At 38.8% G+C, this 24,290-nt stretch overlaps 1 protein-coding gene across 2 annotated transcripts in view; it reads right to left on the minus strand.

The window, feature by feature from the left end:
* Positions 1-23,644, minus strand: part of AMMECR1 (AMMECR nuclear protein 1) — a 119,912-nt gene extending 96,268 nt beyond the window's left edge. For both annotated transcript variants that reach the window (XM_054723715.1, XM_008159408.3), the window contains exon 1: positions 23,131-23,644. In XM_054723715.1, coding sequence (XP_054579690.1) covers positions 23,131-23,600 — 470 coding nt within the window. In that variant the 5' untranslated portion in view covers positions 23,601-23,644. The remainder of the gene's footprint in view (positions 1-23,130) is intronic.
* Between the last annotated feature and the right edge of the window lie 646 nt (positions 23,645-24,290).

Consider the following 24,290-nt stretch of genomic DNA (forward strand, 5'->3'; position numbering starts at 1 on the left):
CACCCAATTTAGAAGGCCCAGGGATTATGAGATGTGATTTAAAGATAGGTTCTTCCACTGATCCATCATTCTGAGTTCTCTTGCTAGGCTGTGATCTAGCTACTCAAGGGCAAGGAACCATAACATTAGATGTATTGGGCACAATATCTGGCATATTAAGGGACATCAATTTTCCTGACTTACTATCTTGGCTCTTCCTTTCAAACTACTCTTAAAATCCAGACCCCGAATAATTCTTTACCATTGATTCTACCCCTGGAACAATGTTTTAAAACTTAACTTCTTATAAGCATAAGTTGTTCCAGGTCAACAAATATCTATCCCTAGATAGATGAAGGCTTATTCTAATGAAGGTAAGATTTTTTTGTAGAAATATGGGTGATTTATAAATTTACTTTTTATTTTAATATCTGTATGTCTGATGAATTCTTCTGTCATCTTAGCTAAAATTTCCCATCCATGCTCATCATTCACTAACTTCTATATGTTTTATTTGTTCCTCTGTAAGTCACTTATTTGCATTAGTTATCTCAGTGCATAACTTAGCTCTCTTCCTAAAGTATAAACTTCTTAATGGCAGGAAAGCCTTACCTACCTCATTATTCCCAGAGTAACCACTATCAAGGTTATCATCTCTGGAGTCAGTTCATTTAATTAACGTTTCATAAATTAAAAACTAAATAACTTTTAAAATATCATTTAATTTATAATGGAACTAATTTACTTAAAATAGTATAGGAGGTTTGTTGTGAGGGCAAATAAAAGACTCTTACAAGTATATATTCCAAAAAGAAATCATCCTAATATATAAAATCCCTGGGTCCGTAATGACCGACCAAAGGCTCGACCGAACACCAGAAGTCAGTCCTGCAGTCAGTGCTGGGTTGCCGTGGCGACCTAGGACTGACTGCCGCTGGTGCAGGCGCAGCAACCCAGGACTGACTGCCGAGGAAGCTGTGGATGAGGCCCGGAGAGAGGCCCAAAGAGAGAGGCAGGGTCTAATCTGCAGCCTCTGTGGCAGCTGTTGATCAAGACTTGCTTGTCTCTTTCTCTCTGGGCTTCACCAGCAGCCGTGCTGTTTCTCTCTGGGCCTCTGTGGGGACTGATGAAGCCCCGCCTCTCGGATCAGGCCCGGAGATGCTGATTGGCATAGAAACCGACCAATCAGAACAAAATCTGGGTGAACTGTGAGGAGCCAATGGCTGCCTAGGAGGCGGAGCTTTTGACGCTGACTGGCATAGAAACCAACCAATCTACCAAATCTGGGTGAACTGTGAGGAGCCAATGGCTGCCTAGGAGGCGGAGCTTTTGACACTGTCTGGCATAGAAACCGACCAATCAGAACCAAATTGGCTGGCAGAGGAGGGCAGTTGGAGGAGAGATCAGGCCTGCAGAGGAGGGCAGTTGGGGGAGAGATCAGGCCAGCAGGGGAGGGCAGTTAGGGGTGATCAGGCAGGTAGAGGCAGTTTGGGGTGATATCGGGTCGGCAGGGGAGGGCAGTTGGGGACAACCAGGCCGGCAGGGAAGGACAGTTCGGGGCAAGATCAGGATGGAAGGAGAGGGCCGTTGGGGGTGAGATCAGGCCAGCAGGGGAGAGTTGTTGGGGGAGAGATCAGGCCAGCAAGGGAGGGCAGTTGGGGCCAACCAGGCCGGCAGGGGAGGGCCATTGGGGGCGAGATCAGGCCAGCATGTGAGGGCAGTTAGGGGTGATCAGGCAGGCAGAGGCAGTTGGGGGCGAGATCAGGCCGGCAGTGGAGAGCAGTTGGGGGCGAGATCAGGCTGGCAGGGGAGGGCAGTTAAGGGTGATCAGGGAGGCAGGCAGAGGCAGTTAGGGGCAATCAGGCAGAGAGGTTAGGGGCGATCAGGCAGGCAGGCAGAGGGGTTAGGGGCAATCAGGCAGGCAGGCAGGTGAGCGGTTAGGAGCCAGTGGTCCCAGATTGTGAGAGGGATGTCTGACTGCTGGTTTAGGCCTGATCCCACAGGGGTCCCTGATTGGAGAGGGTGCAGGCTGGGCTGAGGGAACCCCCACCTCTGTGCACAAATTTCGTGCACCGGGCCACTAGTCTACATATATAAAAGCCTAAGTGACTTTTACAACCAGCCGATAGCTATGATGCACACTGACCACCAGGCAGCAGACGCTCAATGTAGGAGCTGGCCCTGGTGGTCACTGCGCTTCGACAGCCAACCTCCCACCGTCCCTCCCCCTGGCCAAACTCCTGCAGTCCCTCCCCCGCGGCTGGCCGGCCCAGATCGGCACTGACTGCTCACCAGGCCAAGGGACCCCACCCGTGCAAATTCGTGCACTGGGCCTCTAGTGCTATTATAATGAACAAGCCTCATCTGTTGTTCTGACTTCATGGAGATGAAACCAGCACCATCTTTATTTACATATTAGAAGTGCATCCTTACTTCCTCAACCATGTACAGTTTGTTTCTAAGCTGAACTGGTACACAAAATTGCTAAACAGATGCTAAATAGAGAGACAAAGATCCCTAGGGAGAGAGAAAGAAGATGCAGTCCCTTCTGAGAGTACCAGTTCAATAGTTTCCTACTTACAAGGAATCCTGCTTTGTCTGCTGGACATCCCTGATGCTGAGAGCCATCCCACAAAAGCAATGTAGTCCTTGTTTCATGCTACTTGCAGCCGGTTCAAGATCCATTCAAAACTGTTCAGAGCTTTTAATCATTTTGTTTGCCACATTACTTCTTCCTCAAATAAACACAACTGAAATCAAGTCAAATCACCAATATTATAATACAAGTTATAATGGAATTTATTACCTAGAACTTCGTTAATCTATCTCTACTTAATTAGGTAAAGTTACATAAGTTCCAAAGAGTTAGGTCATATTAAAACTCCATTATAATTCTTCTTTCTTATTTTTAAAGTAAGTATTCATATAAAAGGTAATCTTTTTTCATCATATTACAACAACACTTCACTCTTGTCCTTAACAGTAAGCCATGATAATGGCAGGAATCACATCTTACCTATCTTTGAATCTCCCACAGTGCCTTGGACATAGTAAATTCTTAAGAAATATTTATTTAAATTAACTCTCTCAAGGATGCATTTAATCTGCATGTTGACAGATAACTCACTTCTAAAATTCAGAAATTTCTATAAAAATGATTCATCTTTTATTGATGTGTCATACTTATTTCAGAAACAAATATTTTTTCCAATCTCTTGAGAGACTCCACCTGAGCTAAAAACAACTTTTTGCGTAACAGACATACACATTTCGTGACAGATACTGTATATCAGACTGAGGTCTCTTGAAATTAGTTCTGGAAGAGAGGAAAGCAAGCTCAGAGAGAGATTTTTAATTGTCTTCAGTTCCGTGAGGTATGTCATAAAATTATTAAATATATTAATTTTAATATAAAAATAAATATGTGCCTTTAAGCTCTTTTAGAAATGAGGAGAGATGTGTTATAAAAAGCTTGATAATTGCAATTATCATAGTGTTAGAAATCATACTAAGAAGAAACAGGCAAGACTTAAATTATCTTGGTATAATTTTATCGTGTTAAAAACTAGAAAAGAACAAATTCTTAATACATAAGAATGTTCTGAGAATTGATGATTATGAAGGTTTTGTATTTTATTAAGGTTGATCTAGAAAGGTTGGTCACAAAATATCCTATGTAGACAATATACTTGTACCTGTTTACAGTATATGACAGAAACTGTCAAATAAAACTTAACTTTGAAAATAATCTATAATCTCACTCCCAGAATCTAACCTGCATGTCAAAGCACTGAGATTTCTAAAGCTAACCACCAATTCTTTATTCTAGTTTGAGTCATTTTCTTAATGACTGCCCTGGAAATAATTAGCATATTGACCTTCAAAAAAAATTAGTTCAAATTAATACCAATTTCAGCTAAATTTTAAACTCCAGATTTTCAATTTATTTTAAAAGGTAATTTCTATCTCTTTATTGATATTCTTTATTTGGTGAGGCATTCACATACTTTCCTTCACATGCTTTTCTTTAATTCTTTAAACAGAATTTCCTTTTATTTATTTATAATAGCTTATTTAAAGTTTTATCTGGTAAGCGCAACATATGGGCTTCCTCGGAGACAGTTTCTATTGACTGCATAAATACTTGCATATGTGCTATACTTACATATTTCTTTGATTGTATTTTTCTGCTGAAAATAGATATTTTAAGTAGTATTATGTAACAAGTTTGGAAATCAGATCCCTCCCCTACGTTTGTTGTAGCTGTTGCTGTTTGTTTAGTGACTGTCCTGGACTATTCCCTGTCATGTGTGGCCACTTGAAGTCTCTGCTGTTAGCTTAGGGGTCAGCTAATGATTGGACAGAAATTTTGGAAAAAGTCTTTAACCAACAGATCTTTCACCTTTTGCCTAGGCAACCTATGTGTGCTAGGGCATGGCCTATATTCTCCAGCAGTTTACAATACTGCTTTAGTCTTCATTTCCTGCTTCCATAGGTTCTCAAGGTCAGCCAGAGGTGAGCAAGTAGGGCCTTCTCAGGTCTTCCCTGGTCATGCACACAACTCTGCATCTGTGTGGGGCCTTCTAGATACCCAGGAATATCTTGGAGCTTTTTAAAACCGCTTATCTCATCCCCATATCCTCCTTTTAAATTTTTTGGACTGCCTCTTCTTTGACTTTCCCGGTGTATCACTACTTCAGGTAGGTGAAATGTTAAACAATTGCCCCTGATTGTTTTGAACAAATGCCCTGAGGATACAGCTTTTCCACTGAGCAAGAATAAACCAGGTCAAATACCTTAAATATAAGCCTTGTGAATGGGATGGAGCTGCCAGGCATGTCAACTAGTGAGAATTCTCTGGGGATAGGGATATTTGGGAAGCTTTACCCCTCCAGTGGCTGCTGCTTCCCATAACTACTGTGGGAGCAACGTTGCTGGTTTCCTTGTGGAACAGGAGATGGGACTGGGGCAAGTTAAAACACAACAAAGCTCACTGTTCTTACCAAAAATCAGCTATTTTTAATATATAAATGCTCTCCAGGTTGTTGGACATCTTTGGTTAATGTCCAGAATTCTAAAAAAGTTGGTTTTGAAAATGTTTGCCAGTGTTCATGTTGCTTTTATAGAGAAGTAGTTTTTTGATGTCATTAATCCAATATTCTGGAAATTCCCGCTTTGGTTTGAAAATCATTCTGGAATTGGTGTCTTCTAAAAGGACTTCAAACTTCAGTTCTTAAAATTGCTCAGCAAAATATTAAAAAAAATATGTGGAATCCCTGGTGTTATCTACACATAAATTGGTAGGCTGAAGTATTCATGAAATTAGAAAAGAGAAAATATGATCAAGCCTAAATTTACAATCCATTGTACCTATGATAACTACAAGGAAATGAATGTGTTTTCTAATAACAGATTCAATAAAAAAAGCATTTATTTTTAACATTTGGCTGCATTTCAAGTATTTTAAAAATATACCTCTTTAAAAAAGATTCAGAAAATTTAATTTTAAATACAAGAACATGAGAGAATATGACTTATCTGAGTCGTGGTGGGACTGAAGGCATAGCATCTTGCTTGATGCCTAGAGTAATAACAGATGAAAGGTTACCAAGAAAAGGTTTCAATGTATTTCTTAGATGAAATGAGGAAGATGGTGATTATAAGCTCTAAATCTTGACTTTAATAACGAATCATGAACATCAAAATAAGAACATTTTAATAGAACATTTACTATTTTATCACACACAATTAATCACTCATTATAATGCTGCCAAACCAAAATACAAATTAGGAAAGATTTTGACATTATTCTAATACTAATTTAGGAGATGTCAAACATATTATAAGTGGTTATTCATTTGGAGAGTTCTGGGGAGTCCTGAATGAGTTTAGTCACAGGCATGATATGAAATAAACATGCTTATACCTTTGTGTGAGTATGTGAGAGGGAAAAAGGTGGAAGTGGGGTTGGAGAATGAACACACAATACTTTCCATATAATTGTCCTGCCCCTCTTAAAGTAGCACCTAGAATTCCCTGAATTTGGAGGTCATACTGTAGGGCACAGAGTTATGTTGCAAAAATGTTGAGAACCACTGACTTAATTGTAAAAACACCATAAGAGTGATTACAAAATCATTAAGACCTTTTCTGAGAAAACCAATTTAAATTAAGCAGGTCCTTAATATAGAGGAAATAAACATGAAATAAAATAACAATAGTAGTTTCAGTGATATTTATACTATTATTCATTCAGAGTTTCACTGTTCTATTCCATACATATTTTTAAAAACCAGCATGAGCATACAATAAAGTATATACCATGGTAAGTATTCACTACTATGTAGCTTTAGAATTCATGGATTTAAAATCTGCAATTTTAAGAATTTGAGTAACCATTAAATTAAGGATTAAACAATTTTTCATTTTGCTGAGACATTAATGTGAAGAATTTGAATCTTGTGTAAAGGTTAATATGTGTGAATAGGTTGCTAAGTTAGTAAGTCTATCCTTATCATCAACTATGCTCTGATGTTTTCTTTGCATTGTAAACTAAGCAAGCACTCAGGAAGTGACAAATTGTTTTAAAAAGTGCCTCCCCCCAATAAAGCAAATTTCTACTGCTGGTGATTAATATAAGGAAATGATATAAGGGTCGTAAAGCAGTGTTGGTTCTTAGCCAGATGATATTAATTTTGGATAAGTTAAAGACTAATGTGTTTAATTCAGCTTTGACTCAGATCTATGACATAAACAAGTCTGCCATAAAACATTTTATGAGGGAAATTACATGCTAAATTATTATTTGTGCTTTCAGGATAATTTATAATCCCTTGGGTCAGGTTTCTTTAAATCTGTTTTTCTTCATCTAAATTATATTAATGTGAAAATAGCCATACCAAGAATTTCCATAAAAACAAATGAAGGTATTCCTGTTGTTCACCAAATGTAGATATTCAGTGTGCTTGCTGAACTTCTAAAATCTATTCTAGGACAACAGATTAAAAACTCCTGACTATAGAAATCTGAGGAAAGAATGAAGCATTTATTTAAACAGATGGGAACCTATAGTTTAAAAACAAAACAGTAGAAAAAGAATAAATAAATAGTACCAAATGGCCTTCCAAACATTCCAATCCGCTATAGAAATGGAATCACAGAGTAAAAGATAAGCAGGTGATTAAAACTTATGCCATACCTCCTTGAGTACCATAAAAACATGTTCTTACCCTCCTGCATACAGCTACATATAGCCAGGTCAGTCCCCAAATAACAGTATCAAATAAATCCACCAAGTATCTCCTGGTGTCTGTTATACACATGGAGGAAAAGATACTCAATTCTAGGTAAGGCACAAGAAGGAGCACAATGGAATATCACACTTAATCTCTGCTTTAAAACCTCCTTTGAAAAACTTTTAGAAACCTTTGCAATCTAGCACTGCTCTGAATTCAAAATCAGGCCAGTTAAACAGTGTTTATACATTCCTTTAGATATACAAACCCATTGTTTGAAAAAATCTGGAAGTCATAAATTTACAACCTCTCAGCCCCCATCACTCCACCCTCTCCCCAAACTGGAACACTAGCAGGACCAGTAAATAACTTTCTAGATAATGCAAAGTGGGTAAACACTGCTAAAAAATAAGTGGTAAAAATTCTATAATGCAATTGTTACCAAGCCTTCGGATATTCAAGACTGCTGCTCTCAAAAATGGCAAAGCTCCAGAGAGAAATTATGTTCAGGAAGAGTAAGAGAAGCATTTTCCTAGATTTATACTTCAATTTTGGGGTGGAAAAGATTGGGAGTCAAAAGTATTCAAATCAATATAAAAATTTTGAGGACAGGAAAGTGAAGGTAACCCTGCTGAGTTGGTGCAAATTAGTTAAGTTAGTAAAGAGTTAATGAATGTTTATTATAGAATGGTGAATAATTATAATCTTCATGAAAGTGAAAGGAAGCTTCAAGATTAAACCTCTCCTCTTCTGTAAAAACTGACCTGAATTTCTCTAGACTGAACTGAAATAAACACAGCAAAGGTTCTAAGAACAGCAGCCCAATGGAGAAGGGAACCAGGACCCTTTGGGCCCACAACTCTTTTTTTTTTTTTTTTTTCACTTTAAAATGGGATTTACTTGTTCTCTTGCCACAGCCAAACCGGAAAAACCACTGACTTTTTTTTTTCCTTACTTGATTGTGCTCCACACTATAGAGGCCATTGCCTATTTAACAAGGCTATTGTTTGAAGCCTGTGAAAATGAAATTGGCCTCTAAACTGTTCAATCAGGTTTAAGCAAAATTGTCTCTCCTTATTCCAGTGAGGGCATTCACCTTTGTTCATAAAAATGTTAAGGATATTGAGAGTGATTAGGGACCTTAGTGTGGTCTGTCCTAAGAACCACTGGATTCCATTTGGCCTCCTACCCAATTATGGGGTAAGGGTCTATGATCATAGGTCAAAACACATTATACTTCTTCAAAAACTTTGATTAAAAATATTTTATTATACCATTTTCTTTTAACATCTGGCATTTCTTCACATCCCTGTTGTAATATATAATTCAAAGTACATATTATTCATAACTCAAGGATCTGATATGAGGGAGACTTCATTTATTCATAAACAGAAACAGACTACACTATTAATAAGCATCGTACTAGTGTTGCTTTTTACTTCCTGAGTACACTGGCACAACTTTCATGATTATGTGGCTAGAACTTGTCAAGAGATCGGCCTCATAATTGGGAAATAATTTCCTCATATTCCGAAACATATTCTGGAGAATTAAGAAGAGTTACTAAAATAAAATTAACAGTGATCACAAAGGAACTCTTATTCACTGCTAATGGGAATGTAAACTGGTACAGTCACTATGGAAAATAGTATGGGATTTCCTCAAAAAACTAAGAATAGAGATACCATATACCCAGCAGGCCCTCTTCTGGGCATCTACCCCCAAAATTTGAAAACATATATTCACAAAGATAGCTGCACCCCTATGTTCATTGCAGTATTGCGCATGGTGGCCAAGACAGGGAAACAACTGAAGTGCCCTTCAGTAGATTACTGGAAAAAGAAGATTTGTTACATATATGCAATGGCATACTACTCAGCCATAAGGAAAGATGAAATACTGCCATTTACAACAACATGGATGGTCCCTGAGAATATCATGCTAAGTGAAATAAGTCAGAAAAAAATTAAAAACCATATTACTTCACTCATATGTGGGATATAAAACTGAAAGCAACAAGTGAACAAACAAAAACTCACAGTCACAGACAACACTATGGTGGTTGCCAGAGGGAAGAGGTGTGGAGGGTGGTAAAGGGTAAAGGGGATCAAATATATGGTGAGAAGGAGATTTGATTTTGAGTGGTAAACACACAATGCATCAACAAAAGGCTGTGTATTTTTTCTTCAAAGGGTAATTGTTGTTCAACATAAAAATATGCAGTTCCATTGTAATTCAGGAAACTTTTCTAATTTTAAGGATTTTGCTTCTATAGTCTATATCTTAGAGCTGTAGCATTCTTGAATAGGACATGTTAAGAATCATAGGGATATACTTATTAGACTAATCTATGTCTAAGCTAATTTAATAAATTATATCATTCAATAATTAATACTCAATCCTCCTATAATCATTGTAATTCCCAGTACCCACCTTATGTGTGTTACATTTGCAACATCCAAGTAAAATTTTTAAATTAATTTGGAGAGAAAATAGTGGTTTGAAGCCATTTATTTATTCTATAGCAATTAGGGTAATTTCATTTTTAAGTTACATAATCTTTGTAGCTACTCAACTTTTCAAAATTCATGTTATATACACTGAAGTTTAGAAGAAGAAAAAAGAATACTGAGAACAGAAGACACCAATGTTAATCTAACTGACTTATGCTGAATATCTCTTGATGAATGAAAGCACTTTGTCTACACAGCAGTCTCCTGCTTGTGTTATTCCTTGTCCAGTCTTCTTGTCCAGGCTTCATGACATTTATGACATTAAAGGAACTGCTGAGGCATAATTAACAGGACAAAAGAGAAACTTTACCAAGAAAGAAGCAATTCACAGGCCATTAATAGTTTGTTCACTTGTTTGTTCACTTGTCACCTGGCAGACCTTCATTTCCCAATGCCTGAATTCTAGCAAGTCTCCTGACAGGTGCCTTTTCTTGCTATGATCCTCCCACTCCCAGTCAATCTACCTTTGATTGGTATCCACTGACAACTATATAATGCTCCTTCTGACCTCTGTGTCTTTAAGTTGTTTCCTGTTTAGAATGCTTTATTCATCTATGAAAGGTGCACCCAGCCCAAATCCTATTTTGTCTATGGAGCCTTCATGTATAACTTCAGCCCACATTAGTCTTTGTCCAAACTCTTATAGATCTCATTGTCTCCATCACTCATTTTGCCATTAAATCATGTATGACCTCATTATTTGTTTCATGAATCTGGTCTCCTCAATGAATGCAAGCTTTCTAAGGGCAGGCAGCATGGCTTATGCCTGTTTTATAGATATTTCACACATACCCAAAAAGTAGCCTAGCACATATATTACTTGTTGAACTTAAATATTAAAATTTACCATATTATGAAGAGCAGTACTAGCTTAGAATAAGAGATAGGTTTTGATGTAAAACGCACTATCTTAGGATAATGCTGGCAAATAAGTCTTGAAGCTTGAACGAATATTCATTTTTAAATGTCTATAAGCAAAGGGATAATCGTGGTGGAAATTCTACTTTCCTCTTCAGAATTGCAAAACCATCATCTCTAAATGAAAGAAGCTAGAAACTGCTCCAAAATCCAAATTAATACATTAAAATTCAGTGATAATATGTCTACAACTCTGTTAATGATAAAGAACCTCATACTGGTTGTTCAGACAACAGGACAAATAACTTTCAAGACTCATGACTTGATCATATCTAATATTTCACAAATGTCACTACCACATTTAGATGTGAGCTTTTCATTAAAAGCAAGTGTGTACACTATAAGAAGCAATTTCAAGAAGTACTTAACTAAAGTGGTTTATATAAACACATATGGAACTAAAGGCTTTAGTTAAAATATCCCATTAAGAAAAATGTCTTCCAATTTTTCACCTCTCTAGAAAACACATTTCCTCAGAAATATCAGGTATCATGGTTAACTGTCAAAATTAATGTTCTCCTTTAATGCTTAGTTCCTTCTACCTTTAAAAGTGGGTTAACAGGGCAAAGTTTCTACCTATCAAAGATATTTCCTTGTATTATTAGAAAATTTATTAGAAACCTCTAAAGAACAGAGGATGAAAATAACAACGTAAAAGGTAACCTAGAAAATCAAGTTCTTTTCAAATACAGATATTAAGTACACTTATTAAGTAAATGATAACTGCCAGGTTAAATATTGAGATGCTACGAGTTTGAAACATTTTTTTTAAAATCGATACTTCTGACTTCATGTTTTTAATCTAGTCTATGCATAATTTTCAATAAGTTTGGAAAATAATTCTTCGAAGCCTAAAAAATAAATAAATAAACCTCAAAGTTCTATTGTAATTAGGCTTTGTGCAACTCTAATACATGTTTGTGAATGATCTTCCAGAAGACAATTTGACTTTGGGTGGTGGGCACACACACAAATAATAATAATAATACATGTTTGTAAAGACAAATTTTAAAAGATTCTCAAAATTTCTATGAAAAAATAATTGCTTAGGTAGCGCCACTATTATGTACCTTTATAAAACAAGCTAAACATGGTGTTTATAGTTAACAGTACTGTATTATACACTTAAAAATTTGTTAAGAAGGTAGATCTCATGTTATTTTTTTTTTACCACAGTAAATAAATAAATAAATTTGCTAAAAGAAACATGCATTTATATCAGCTATTTTCATCTCATGGCACGCATAAACTAATTACTAAAATTGTGTGGCACACCAAAAAATATATTTTTTGCTGGTCTGACCAAAAAAAATAGGTATAATTTTTCTCCACCATCATTTATTCCCCTCTATGCCCTCCCTACCTCCACCCCTGCAATCAGCACTATTGTCCATTTCCATAAGCTCGCTCTCTCTCTCTCTCTCTCTCTCTCTCTCTCTCTCTCTCTCTCTCTCGGTTCTTTCAGAGCTGTCTGCCTGTTCTCTATCTATGAGTCTGTCTCTAAAAATAGGTATAATTTTGATTCACTCACACTGGACGGCTATTGTCATTTTTGTATTTGACAATCTAAGAGAAAAGAGGTCAGTGTCCCTGACTAAGTAGTCAGGTATTGCATGTTTAAAAATTCTTGTGGCACATGCATCTTGTGGCACATTGGTTGAAAATTGCTGATCTATATGATTAAGGAAAAACTGATTAACTAAAAATAGCTGATACTCCAGTTATCTGTGACAATGTAATTTGCAAATCAGACTGACCATAGTAGGTCCTATTAATTAACACTGGTGACAAAGTACGGAAAGATGCATACGTACAACATGATGCATTCTTATGACTGCATTCTGCAATGAGAAATTATAGCTGGGTCTATCATTTAATATTATCTATTCCATAATCTTTGTTATGGAGAATAACTAAAAACAAGCTATTTAAAAGAAAGTTCATACATCTAAGTAGAGGTTATTAATACCTAAATACAAAGGCCTAAAAATAAGATACATCTGATTACCTCAGGATTTATAACTATACTCATAGACAAATCAAGAAAAAAAATTTTTAAGGATAATGACCAGAGTGTGGCTATATTTATCCATTTGGGGTATGCGTATACTACTTGTTCCACAGCTCCCAAACTTACCTAGAGGTCTCATTCTCAGAACACTCTAGGAATGATTTTCAATGTGGTCTCTTAGAAGTACTCAAGGGACCTATATGTGAGTGCTTTTATATTATTCAATTTAATGCTATGCATCTGTTTCTGATAGGAATATATTTTTAACAAGAGTGCCATGGCCATTGGTTCTAAAGGAGGAACATCTTGGTTTGTATAATGTAAAATATGCACTCCTACTCCAGACCATGCACTCAGTTTCCTTTTTCTGCCCTGAATCCTGGATTCACCTCACTTAACTATAATCTCATTTTTCTCCCTCCCTGATTCCCACATGCCCTCTATTCCTGCCTCCAGCCCTGTATGACTCTGTTTCTCCACAGAGATAATGCGTTTAGTGTGGAAGAGATTTCTGGAAAACAAGACAATGGTTAGAGGAGTTTGTAGAAGTATACCACAAACCATATATCTCCTTATTAGTATCAGAGAAATAGACGTGGTATCGTTCCCATTTGTTCTTGTGAGGGTTTTTTGAACTGACAAGAGTGTAGGGTACATAGATCCATGAACTGAACAAAAAAAATTTAACCAATGACTGCAGGGCAACTACTCCTAACATCAAAGAGCTATTCCACAAATTCAAGAATCTGGACAACGTAGGGACAAGTTTTTTTGTTTGTAATGGGAAATAAGCAAAACAAGCTTTTATTTGTTTGTTTGGTTGGTTTAACTATGGGGAATTTCATGAAATGCACTAAGAGCAATACTCCAACATGGAAAAAAAGGCCAGAAGACTTCATAATAATCTTCTCTAGTGAATAAATCACCAACACCATCTTCCACTTACCATATTTTAAAAAGGATGTAAAAAAGCATCCATCATCTAAACACTTACCTCACCGTTGTTCAAAATCAGGATATATAGTATTTGTCTTACTACAATGATGTATATACTGAGGTCCACGTTTTACCAGCTAATAATCTATTTACACCCCAAACTGCCTATACCCAACTATGTGGTTGTTAGGCTACATAAGAAATATTAAAGTCACAGAGAAGAAGCACACTGATATGACTAGCACATGAGGATTTATTTGAGGCAGACACAGTGGAACTCTAGGCTGACAGCAACAAGACAAGTTTTTCATAGATTCCATTCTATGAGAATGACTCAAAGGTCTACTAATGCCTGAAGCAAAGCACAGAATCTGCTGCTACCACCTTGCAGCAATCCAAGATCTCAAGAGAAGATAATGTTACTAGAATTGCACGCCATATGCTTACAGAAAGTATATGGAATGGCAAGGCAAGTTATATAGACTGTCAGGTCAATCTCACTATTTTCCATTACTACAGATCTGGTCAGCATCTTCTGGCAGGATATTGCATAATACAGTCAACTGTAATCTCCCAGCACTGCATGTGGCTTTGGGTCACAGTGTGGATTATCTGTAAAATGAAAGAGATAGGGGAAAGGCAAGAATCATCAACACTATCACAGACCTTATTTTAAAAGCTAATATTAGTAGGCCTGGACTCAACAGAACTTTTCATATTTGCCCATCCACTGAAGATCATAAATCAATATGGCTGATCCTTTCCATTGATAACATTCTTCCTTCATTGTTGAGCAAAGCTGCAAAACAGATCCAGCTTGATTCTTTACTTTCTAGGCTTTAGGACATGGGACCTAGAATCTACTACCAGACAATATTTCCAATCTTTCACAAATATCCTTTAATCCAAGATCTGAAACTACAAGTTCCTGAGACTGTCTTCTGCGAGGCTCTATTTTGCTGAAGGCTGTGCTATGATATACACATAAGGAAATATAAGAAATGCTGACTGCTTTACAAATTGATAAGCCTCAAGACTGAGAAGATGTATAAACCTACAATAGGGAAACCTGACATTCTGTCAGGTATCTTTATTAGCAATACAAAGCTAAAATGTGTCATTGATCTCTACCCATTTGAGTGGCTCAAAGTCACAACTGGGGAGGTGGGGAGGAGGCTGGAGCGATCCCAAGAGACCCACTAAATCACAATAGCACTGTCACTGCTCTTTGTTTCTGCTAATTGAAAAAAGAAATAACATTGATAACTGCCAACACTTGAAATACTAGTACACATATTAAGAAATCTGATTTCACTTGATCAACTATTTGTTTCTTCCTATTTCTCCTCCCCATCTGTCCTCCATCTTTTATAATGGCACCACCATCCTCTTGGCTCCTCAGGCTTATAACTATTAATTATGTCCAAAGCCTCTCCCCCTTTCACTTCCCCTAGCAATGGGAATTTGGCAGATTTTTTTTCTGCAAAACCTCTTTACTCATATGCAATCACCTAATCTCAGGTCCTCATCCAAAAGCTATCTCAGCTATCTTTATACTTCATCCAACATATCTCCTCCTTTCAAATTAGATACAGTTGGGAATAGGTGAAGAGAGAGAAAGGGGAGGTCCTTACACTTGTGATCAAATTTCACAGCCATTCCAACAGAGCTGTTGAACAAACATTTTCTGAGCACAAGAATAGCTAGGCACAGAGCCAAGAAGAAGAAGAAGAAAGAAGAAAGAAGAAAGAAGGAAGAAGGAAGAAGGAAGAAGGAAGAAGGAAGAAGGAGGAGGAGGAGGAGGAGGAGGAGGAGGAGGAGGAGGAGGAGGAGGAAGAAGAAGAAGAAGAAGAAGAAGAAGAAGAAGAAGAAGAAGAAGAAGAAGAAGAAGAAGAAGAAGAAGAAGAAGAAGAAGAAATAGTAGTAGTAGTAGTAGTAGTAGTAGTAATGATGGAAGCCAAAAACAGGTGAGCTGCAATCTTTCCATTCCTACACAAAACCTGGCCCTGGAGTGCAAGTTCCTACATATTCTGGTAACTTTTTCCACTTCTTAATTTCATAACATTCCTATATTCACAATTCTGCCCCTGGGTTGGCTTCCCATTTTTTTTCAATGCCAGTTTTCCTACTGCCCTCATAAATTTAAGCATAGCTAATCTCTACCTTGAGACTCTTCCTTCAATTCATCTTACATTCTAAAGAACTCTTCTACAAATGCTGTTCTCTTAATACAAAAAAACCTATAATCTGATCTAATAGCTCTTATCCAGCTTTTCCAAAGGGTTCCAAAGACAAAAGGCTACTTTAATTTCCTTGAAGTTTTATGAGCTTAGCAAGGGGAATGGTATGGAGAATGCTGAGAGTGCAAGTTGCTGACTAAAGACAGCTGCTGGGAATTCCCAATTACTGTGGCAAGGGGTGTGGTGGTGACAGCAACCGGTTTGAGAACCAAGTAAAAATTCAAGATCTAGTGGTATACAGACTCTTCACCAATAATTTTTGTACCTTTGTCATTTAAAACCTTGGCTCAAAAGTTATCCTCTCAAAAGCCTTCTTCCTGACCACTCCTTTATTCAAGGTCATTAGCATGCTTATGTACAATATTTTTCATGTATTAAACTAATCTATAATTATTATATACTAGAGGCCTGGTGCATGAATTCTTGTATGATTGGGGTCTGGCCGGCCACCCTGATTGGGGCCGGGCCGGGCTGGCTAGGGGGATGGGACATGGGAGGTTGGCTGGCCAGTCCCGCCCCCTGGTCGAACTCCTGGTCAAGGGGACAATTTATTAGCCTTTTATTATATAGGATTGTGTTGTAAGCATTTTAAGTGACTTTGATATTTGTATCATATCTTAAGCAACACTGTCAGCTCTGTGAGGGTATAACTAGTATTTCTATTTCTCTAGTAGTGTCCAACCATGGAATTCAGCATAATGTATATTGCTAAAAAAAAACCAAAAAACAAAAAAAACAAAGATAGCTTTTTCCCCAGTGACATATAATTTCCACTCAGCTATTCAACACTAACATTTTTAAGGTTGAGCAAGTTTGAAAGTATGGTACATTGAGAGCTGCAGAAAATACACCCATACTTGATAAAAAAAGATGCCACTTAAGAGTTGGACTCAACATAAATTATGCTCCACCCAACCAACTATACTATTACACCATACTTCTTCCTTTGGACTCTTTTCTTTTTACTGCATAAGCTTGTGGCTCCATTTTGCTCTTAGCAACACTGTAACTTCAGAAGCTCAACTCTAAATAAGTTTACTGTTGGGAATCTACTCTTCCCATCTACACAACCAATGGCTTCCCACACTGTCTCCACTGTCCTGTGAGCAACTGCCCAGTTACTGTGTGGAAAGACAGCTTACACATTGAAAGTCCATTCTTGGCAGCCTCAGGTTTTTACTGCTGGTCCTCACTTATTTAGCTTAATTAATTCAGAACAGTATCAAAAAAAGACATTATTACATGAGTTGGGGGGGAAAGGGGGAAGGCCATTTAGAAAATTTAAATTGTAAAAGCCCTGGTGATTGTACGGCTTTAAAACAGGCAAGCATGTGTGACATCCAGAGAACAAAATAATGCCTATTGAAATAAGGAACTCTTACTAATCTCATTGCACAAGTTTTAGTGTTTCACACATACACATTCTCAAAAAGTAAAATGGTCTACAAATGGGAAGCACAACTGACTTCAAAATTATAATTCATTACAGTAATAACTGATATTGTTTTACACAAATACAATTTCAAACAGTGTACAGTTTTTAAAGAAAACAATGTGAATGTTAGTATGTGTTTGTGAGAAACAACTCATGCATGGGCTAACAGGACATTTTTCACTTTCTCAGTAGTAGTCCTTCTTTCTATTGGACTTACGAGATCCCAGCAGAGATTCCTTCATAGTTGCCACTCACTAATTAGGACTTGAACACAGCACAAACACAATTCATAAACAAGAAAATTATGAGCTAGATTATTACTCCCTTTGGCCATATGGGAGAGAAGGTAAAATAAGCATCAATTTTTTCTATATAACTAAATATACCTGGCCCTACATATACCTTTATTCACGGATATAAAAGTAAGTTGTAATTTATATTTCTACATCCTTTCATCCCAGTCGCTGATGCTTTTTACAGCACTAATGACGACACTAATGACAACTGGGCAGGGGGAGGGAGCATGCCTGCTTTATTATCAGTAAGACAGGACAACAGATTGCCTTCTAATGGAAATCAACAGTGTTGAAAAACAACCCATACCTTCAAAAATGTTCAATTTTTCAGAAAATGTTTTTTTTTTTTAAAGAAAAAGTAGACATGACCATTATGCTAGCATGGATAAGGAAATCTGGCCTAGTAGCATCATCTGCAATAGACAGATACACCTTCCAGCTATTATGGTCAGTTTTCATAAAAAAGACATCATAGAAAAATAATAGCTTGTGTTTAAAATGATGATTTAATATCACTTTGACCTGAGCTGCATTATCAAGTCATCTTTTTTTTTTACTAATGTGCAATAGGATTATTACTGTTTTAGTGAAACCAAGTGCCTGCCTCACCTCCCTAATACAATGTAATTCCCCCCAAGCACACTGAAAAACAGTAATTTGACTACTGTACCAAGATTAAGAAAGAGTTAATTGTTCAAACACCCGATCAGAGTCTCTTAACATCTGCATGGCCAGGAGATTTGTAAAATAAAAAAAGGGCATTGTATTAATTGTAATGGAAAACCACACTTATTGATGTTTAATAGTAAAGTATCTTTTATGTGCTATGGTCTATACAAAATGTAGTATTGCATTAACTTCAACGGTGGTAAGAAGATTAAAATTAAAAGTTCATGGAACATGACATGCAACACAGCATTAAAGATATAAGACTGAACATACCCAGTGCCTTTGCAGGATCCTTTTATATTTCTTTGTCAATATGGTAAATTCTTAAAATACAATCCAGCAAGCATAAGTGTAAGTAAAGCTTTTAAAATCTTAGAAAACATGTTATTTAGTAAGCTAATCATCAAAGCATATTTTATGGGAACAGAAGGGGGCTTTACTTACTGAAATCAATACAACTCACTGTAAGATATCATATTTGTGCTGTTTTTAACTCCTAATATGTGCCCCTTACATTTAACAATATCTGGAAAAATATAAAATCATACTACCTACAGGTTTCCAAGAGTCAGTCTTTCCTCTCCCCGAAACATCCCAAGAACCCCAGATTCTTGTTATGATCAAGGCAGCGTTCAATCTGACTGGTGCTAAATTAGAAAGAACATAATAAAGGATAGTGACATGGAAGCAGGAAGTTTCATACTAGAAAATGGCAGTGAAGATTACCATTCCCTTCTCATGGCTCAAGTAGTATTCAGGTCCTCCCTACTCTCTAACCCAGAGGGGCTCAACACGTGGTCTTGGGAACTGTAGCAGCAGTATCACCAGGGAACTTGTTAGAAATGTAAATTCACTGCCCCACCCCAGACCAACTGAATCAGAAACTCTGGGAATGGGGCCCAGCAATTGGTGTTTTAACAAGCACTACAGGAGATTATGATGTATGTTAGAGAACCACTCCTCCTCAAACTTTAATGTGCCTAAGAATCACCTGGGGAGCTTGTTAAAATGCAGATTCTAACTCAGCAGGTCTGAGGTGGGGCCCGAGACCCTCCATTTCCAACAAGTTCCCAGTTGATGTCTTCTGCAGACCACACTGCAAGTGTTTCCCAAACCAACTGTTTAACAAAATTACCCGGCGTGCTCATAAAATATGGGTCCCCAGGCACCACCCCAGACCAAATTAATCTGAATCTCAGTAGAAAGGCTATTCGAATAAAACCAGTATTCTAGTTCAGGTACACATTAAAATCACCTAGGGAGCTTTTAATAATCCTGATGCCCAGGCCCCATCTAAGTTCAATTAAACTAAAATCTCTGGGGTTGGGACCCAGGCATCCATATTTTTAAGAATTACTCAGTGATTCCCTAGCTGGTTTGGTTCAGTGGATAGACCGATGGCCTGCGGACCAAAGGGTCCCAGGTTCAATTCTGGTCAAGGGCACATGCCTGGGTTGCAGACTCGATCCCCAGTAGAGGGCGTGCAGGAGGCAGGCGATCAATTATTCTCTCTCATCATTGATGTTTCTATCTCTCTCCCTCTCTCTTCCTCTCTGAAATCAATATATTTAAAAAATCAAGCTTAAAAAAAATTCCCCAGTGATTCGAAGTGCAGCCAAGGTTGAGAACGACTGCTCTGAAGTCTAACTGGCTCAACACCTGGCACAGTGGATCCCTTTATAGTAGCAAATGGTTTGCTATAACATGGCTAACTAGGCTCCCACATATAAATCCAAGAGCTTGACTTTGAATAGTTAAATGCACCTCAAGTCATGTTTTTATCATGTCTTGAAAAAAATGTGCCTGTTACAACTGTACAACTGAAACGAAGGATTTAGTAATGCACAAATGTTACTTGTCTTCCATTAAGTTTTCACTGTCCTCCCAAGCTCTAACTACTGTTAGCTCTCTGCAGTGAGGTAGGTGCTCCAAGAAACAGCAGCAATGGTAAAGAATTTGTAATCATACAACCTGTTCATATACTTACATTACCCCCACCCCAATCCCAAAAACACTGGAAATTTCTAATAACCTTTCAGAGTGGACAAATAACGGATGAATCTAGGACTTATAAACCTATAAATGGCAGATTTCACCAGTTACAGATTTTTTGACAGAAAGGTCCTGGGAAGGGATGGAAAGGTGTGCTTTTACACATGAGAATCTAAAACTATCGAAAGCAGGTCTTCTGGTGGACAGAGACAGGATCTGAAACACCACTGCTCATGACACCATACTAATAACTCTGAGGAGAAAAAAGCAGTATGTCCATTTATGTCTTATGGCCCCCAGCACAAAGTCATACTAATAAGTACACAACGCTGTTAAATACAGGGTGGGGCAAAAGTAGGTGTACAGTCGTGAGTACACGAAAAACAGAGTTTATTCTTGTATTATTTATTAATTATTGTAGCATTTACTATACAGACAACTGTAAACCTACTTTTGCCCCCTGTATGTAAAACAGAAAGAAAATGTGTGGTAGTTACTAAGGTACTGTCAAGTGATTATAGCTATTTCAATCCCATAATCAAACACTGCTTTTAAGCAATTTTCCTGAATTTTACGCAGTACATTTCAAAAAGTGACTTTAAGATAAATGCAAGAAGATGCAGTCCTCTTTCCACTTAAGTGAACTTTCGTTCTCCCTTTGGTTATGTCCAGTGTCTTTTCTAAATTAGTCGTTCTATAGAATACATGACACATTCAAAAACTGCTAAATGATAATATTTATTATTCTTCCACTATCATTTCAACATATCCACAGAAATTTAAAGTGTGTCATATTTTATCTATTTATTTCCATGAAAAAAAAATCCAGTGGATGGGGTATTAGAAGAGAAACAACACCTCAGTACATGTTCAAAGTGGCCACTGTTAAATGATATTTTCTAAAGCATTTTCCATATGACCTGGTCAAGCTCTCTTTCCTTTTAAAATTCGTGTTCCGGTCATTCAGTTAACCCAAACTCACTTTAAAATGTGTGAAAATAGCACCTCTTGAAAGTGTGTTCTCATATGCTTTGGAGCAATGGAGCATGAATAGTAAAACAGCCTTTGCCAAACTCATGTAACTAAACAAGTGAATTTTTGCAGTCCCATGGCTTTGTAGAGCCAACCTATGTATCATTCCAGGACTGGCTCTAATACATCCTAGACATCCAAGAGAAGGCAGAAGAGTCACAAATAAGTGAGTCACGCTAATAAATATTTCATAGTTTTGTTTTTACATGGCAGTCTTTTCAAAATGAATTTTACTTCTTAACAAAAAAACAAACACACAAATTGGCTAAGTAAAGGTGTGGCTTTAGGACTTAAGTTCCTAGAATAAAAACTATGAAATTTATAAAGATATTTATTTGACAGTGTCAGTCTGGATGCCATTTCATGCATTTCTTATGAACTAATGCCCAAAGATGAACAAAGTCTGAAAGAAAATGCACAGACCACAGAGGAGTCACACAAAATGAAATACATTTAAAATATCAAAGTCAAAGAAAACAAACAATACAAAATTACAATTTCCAGGACACTTTATTGTAATTTCCACTTTACAAATTAATTTAATATTTTTAGTCTAGCCATAAGTGTTTGTACTTATTCAGTAGTAGTATAATCCCACTAATCTCACAAAGTGAAAAGAAGTTATAAAGAATATCCATTCAGGTATTTATGATATGGGGACAAGGGGCACTTAGCTAGCAAAAGGGTTGATACTTTTCAGTATAAATTTATCTGAAAATTTTCTCTATTATTTTTCTTGTTGATGCTAAGTACTCATAATAAAAACAATCGTACTCTTTGTTGCTCTGCCCTTCCTTGGGCTTTACATTCTGTCTAGCATTTAACTCAAAAAGTCAGGTTACACTCAGTTTACACATTTAAAAAAACCATATGCCCCATTTCCCACACATCCAAATGAACATGGATCAGATATTAACCTGGCTTTTAGCTGTAATAGAGCTATTTTAAACAATTTCAACCACACACTTAAATGGTAAAATAATTAAAAGTACAAAACCAAAGGAAACCATAAAAATTCCTACACACTGTTGGGATTACCTATTTCTCAAATCCTCAAGTCTAACATAGATTTCTTAAAAGTGAAATCGACACAAAAGCGAATGTACGCTTTAATGTACAAACTGACAGTGGCTCTATAGGGACGGCTCTTTGAATGAGCTATATTACTCAGACGGTGGAATGAAAAAAAAGTCTCACTCCTCTAATGTGAGAGAGCTGGCGGTATGCTTCGAAACACATTTTCATGGGATTGTTCGGATAAAAATAGGTAGTAAGAGAAAATGTGATTTTTAAAAACCTCTTCCCTCCCCAGGACACAAGGAAACCCAAATGAAAATATGGGAACCTCATAAGCTCCGGTGCTAAGTTCCATCACTAACAGAAAAGAAGTTGGATAGTTGCTATTTTTCACCCTGCAATGGGCTAGAAACTCTCCTTATGCGAGGCGGGAATGCTGGCGGGACTTTCACGGGGAGGGGGGGGTGCTGGGGGGAGAGGGGAGGTAATGGAAACCAAAGTGAGGAGAGGTCAACACCTTGAGTAATCCAGATCTCCAAATCCCAGGCAATGGGGAGCGGGGTGGCGAAAGAGAGAAGGGTCAAAACTCCTCGAAGTTATTGCAAAAAGAAATCGAACCTCTGGGAGCCAGTGAGCCATCTCTTGCAGCAGCACCCTGCTCCAAGTGTGGGGTGCTTGCCTTGGAGGGCAGAAAGCGCGGGGTGCCCTGACTTAGGTCTAGTGGATCCGGTACCGGGGTAGCGAGAGGGGCCAGGAGCAGCCCCCGGCAGGGAGGCAGGCTCGAGCCTCGTACTTTACCTCAACTATGAGCCCCATCCCGAGCGCAAGGGAAAGGGCGGCGGAGGACAGGTACTCACTAGGGCTCGTTGGTGAACCGGGGAGTCCGGGGCTGCTGGTATCCGTACAGGTGACAGTAGAGTACATCGAAGCAAAAGCAGCACATCTCCGCTGACACCACCATCTTCCGGGAGCTGGGCGATGAGGACGAGGCGGCGGACGACGAGGAGGGCGAGGAAGAGGTGGCGGCAGCCGGGGTGGAAAGTAGGGTCCCCACTCCGCAGCTCGGAGGTGGCGACAGGGAAATCCCCCCGCCGCCGCCTCCGCAGCCCTGGGGGGGAGAGAGGGTACAGCCGCTGCCGCTACCTCCCCCAGTGAGACCTCCCAGCCCGTTGAGCCGCGTACCGGCGCCTCCTAGTCCCAGCTCCCCAGCTCGACACTGGCTCTCTCCGATGCAGTGGGAGGAGGAGGCGCCACCACCGCCACCCGAGCCAGAGGGGGGCGAACTGGACAGTTTCTGCTTCTTCACCCCGCAGCAACCCGCCGCCATCTTGGAACAGTCTCCCCCACGCAACGCTTCCGACCCATAAGTGAGGCGAGCAGGCGGCGGGGGCGAGCACGCTGCGGCCCGGCCGCCGGGGGCGCGCCAGGAGTTCGCGAGAGGCGCGCGCCGCTCCCGCCCGGTGCCTGGGCCACGCGGCGGCCCCGTGCGCACCCCAGCCTCTGCCTCGGCGCGCGCTCTGTGCTTTCGCGGCTCTGCCCTTCGCGCCCATCCCGCCGGCCTCGCGCCTCAGCCTAGCCACAGCTTCGAGCCAGTGGCCCGCGGAGGATAAAAGACGGGAAGCCCTGTGGAAAGGAAAAAGGAAACGACAAGGAGAAAACAGAGTGGAAGCGAAGGGAGGAGGTGGGCACTGCCTAGGAGGAAGGAGGGAAGGGAAACTAGTTGGGTGGCGGGGTGGGGGAGAAAAAAGTCCGAAGTAAGTACCCAAGTTCCAAAGCACAGCTCGATGACCGGAGCTGCACATGGTGATACTTGAGCCAAGTTATGTGGAACCTGAGCCATTGGCCTCAAATACGCTGGTTGCTGAACTACTAGAGTGTGAGCAAGCAGGTGCTCAGAGCCCCACACCTGAGACCGCTCCTATAAAGTATGTACAAAGCATGGTGAAATGGCCACACTTCTGTAGCTTTAATACCAATCTGAGCAGGCACCGGGCGTTTTCCAAGAGTATGGTAAAAG

This window comes from Eptesicus fuscus, chromosome 1 (genome assembly GCF_027574615.1).
Source record: "Eptesicus fuscus isolate TK198812 chromosome 1, DD_ASM_mEF_20220401, whole genome shotgun sequence".
Taxonomy (NCBI): domain Eukaryota; kingdom Metazoa; phylum Chordata; class Mammalia; order Chiroptera; family Vespertilionidae; genus Eptesicus; species Eptesicus fuscus.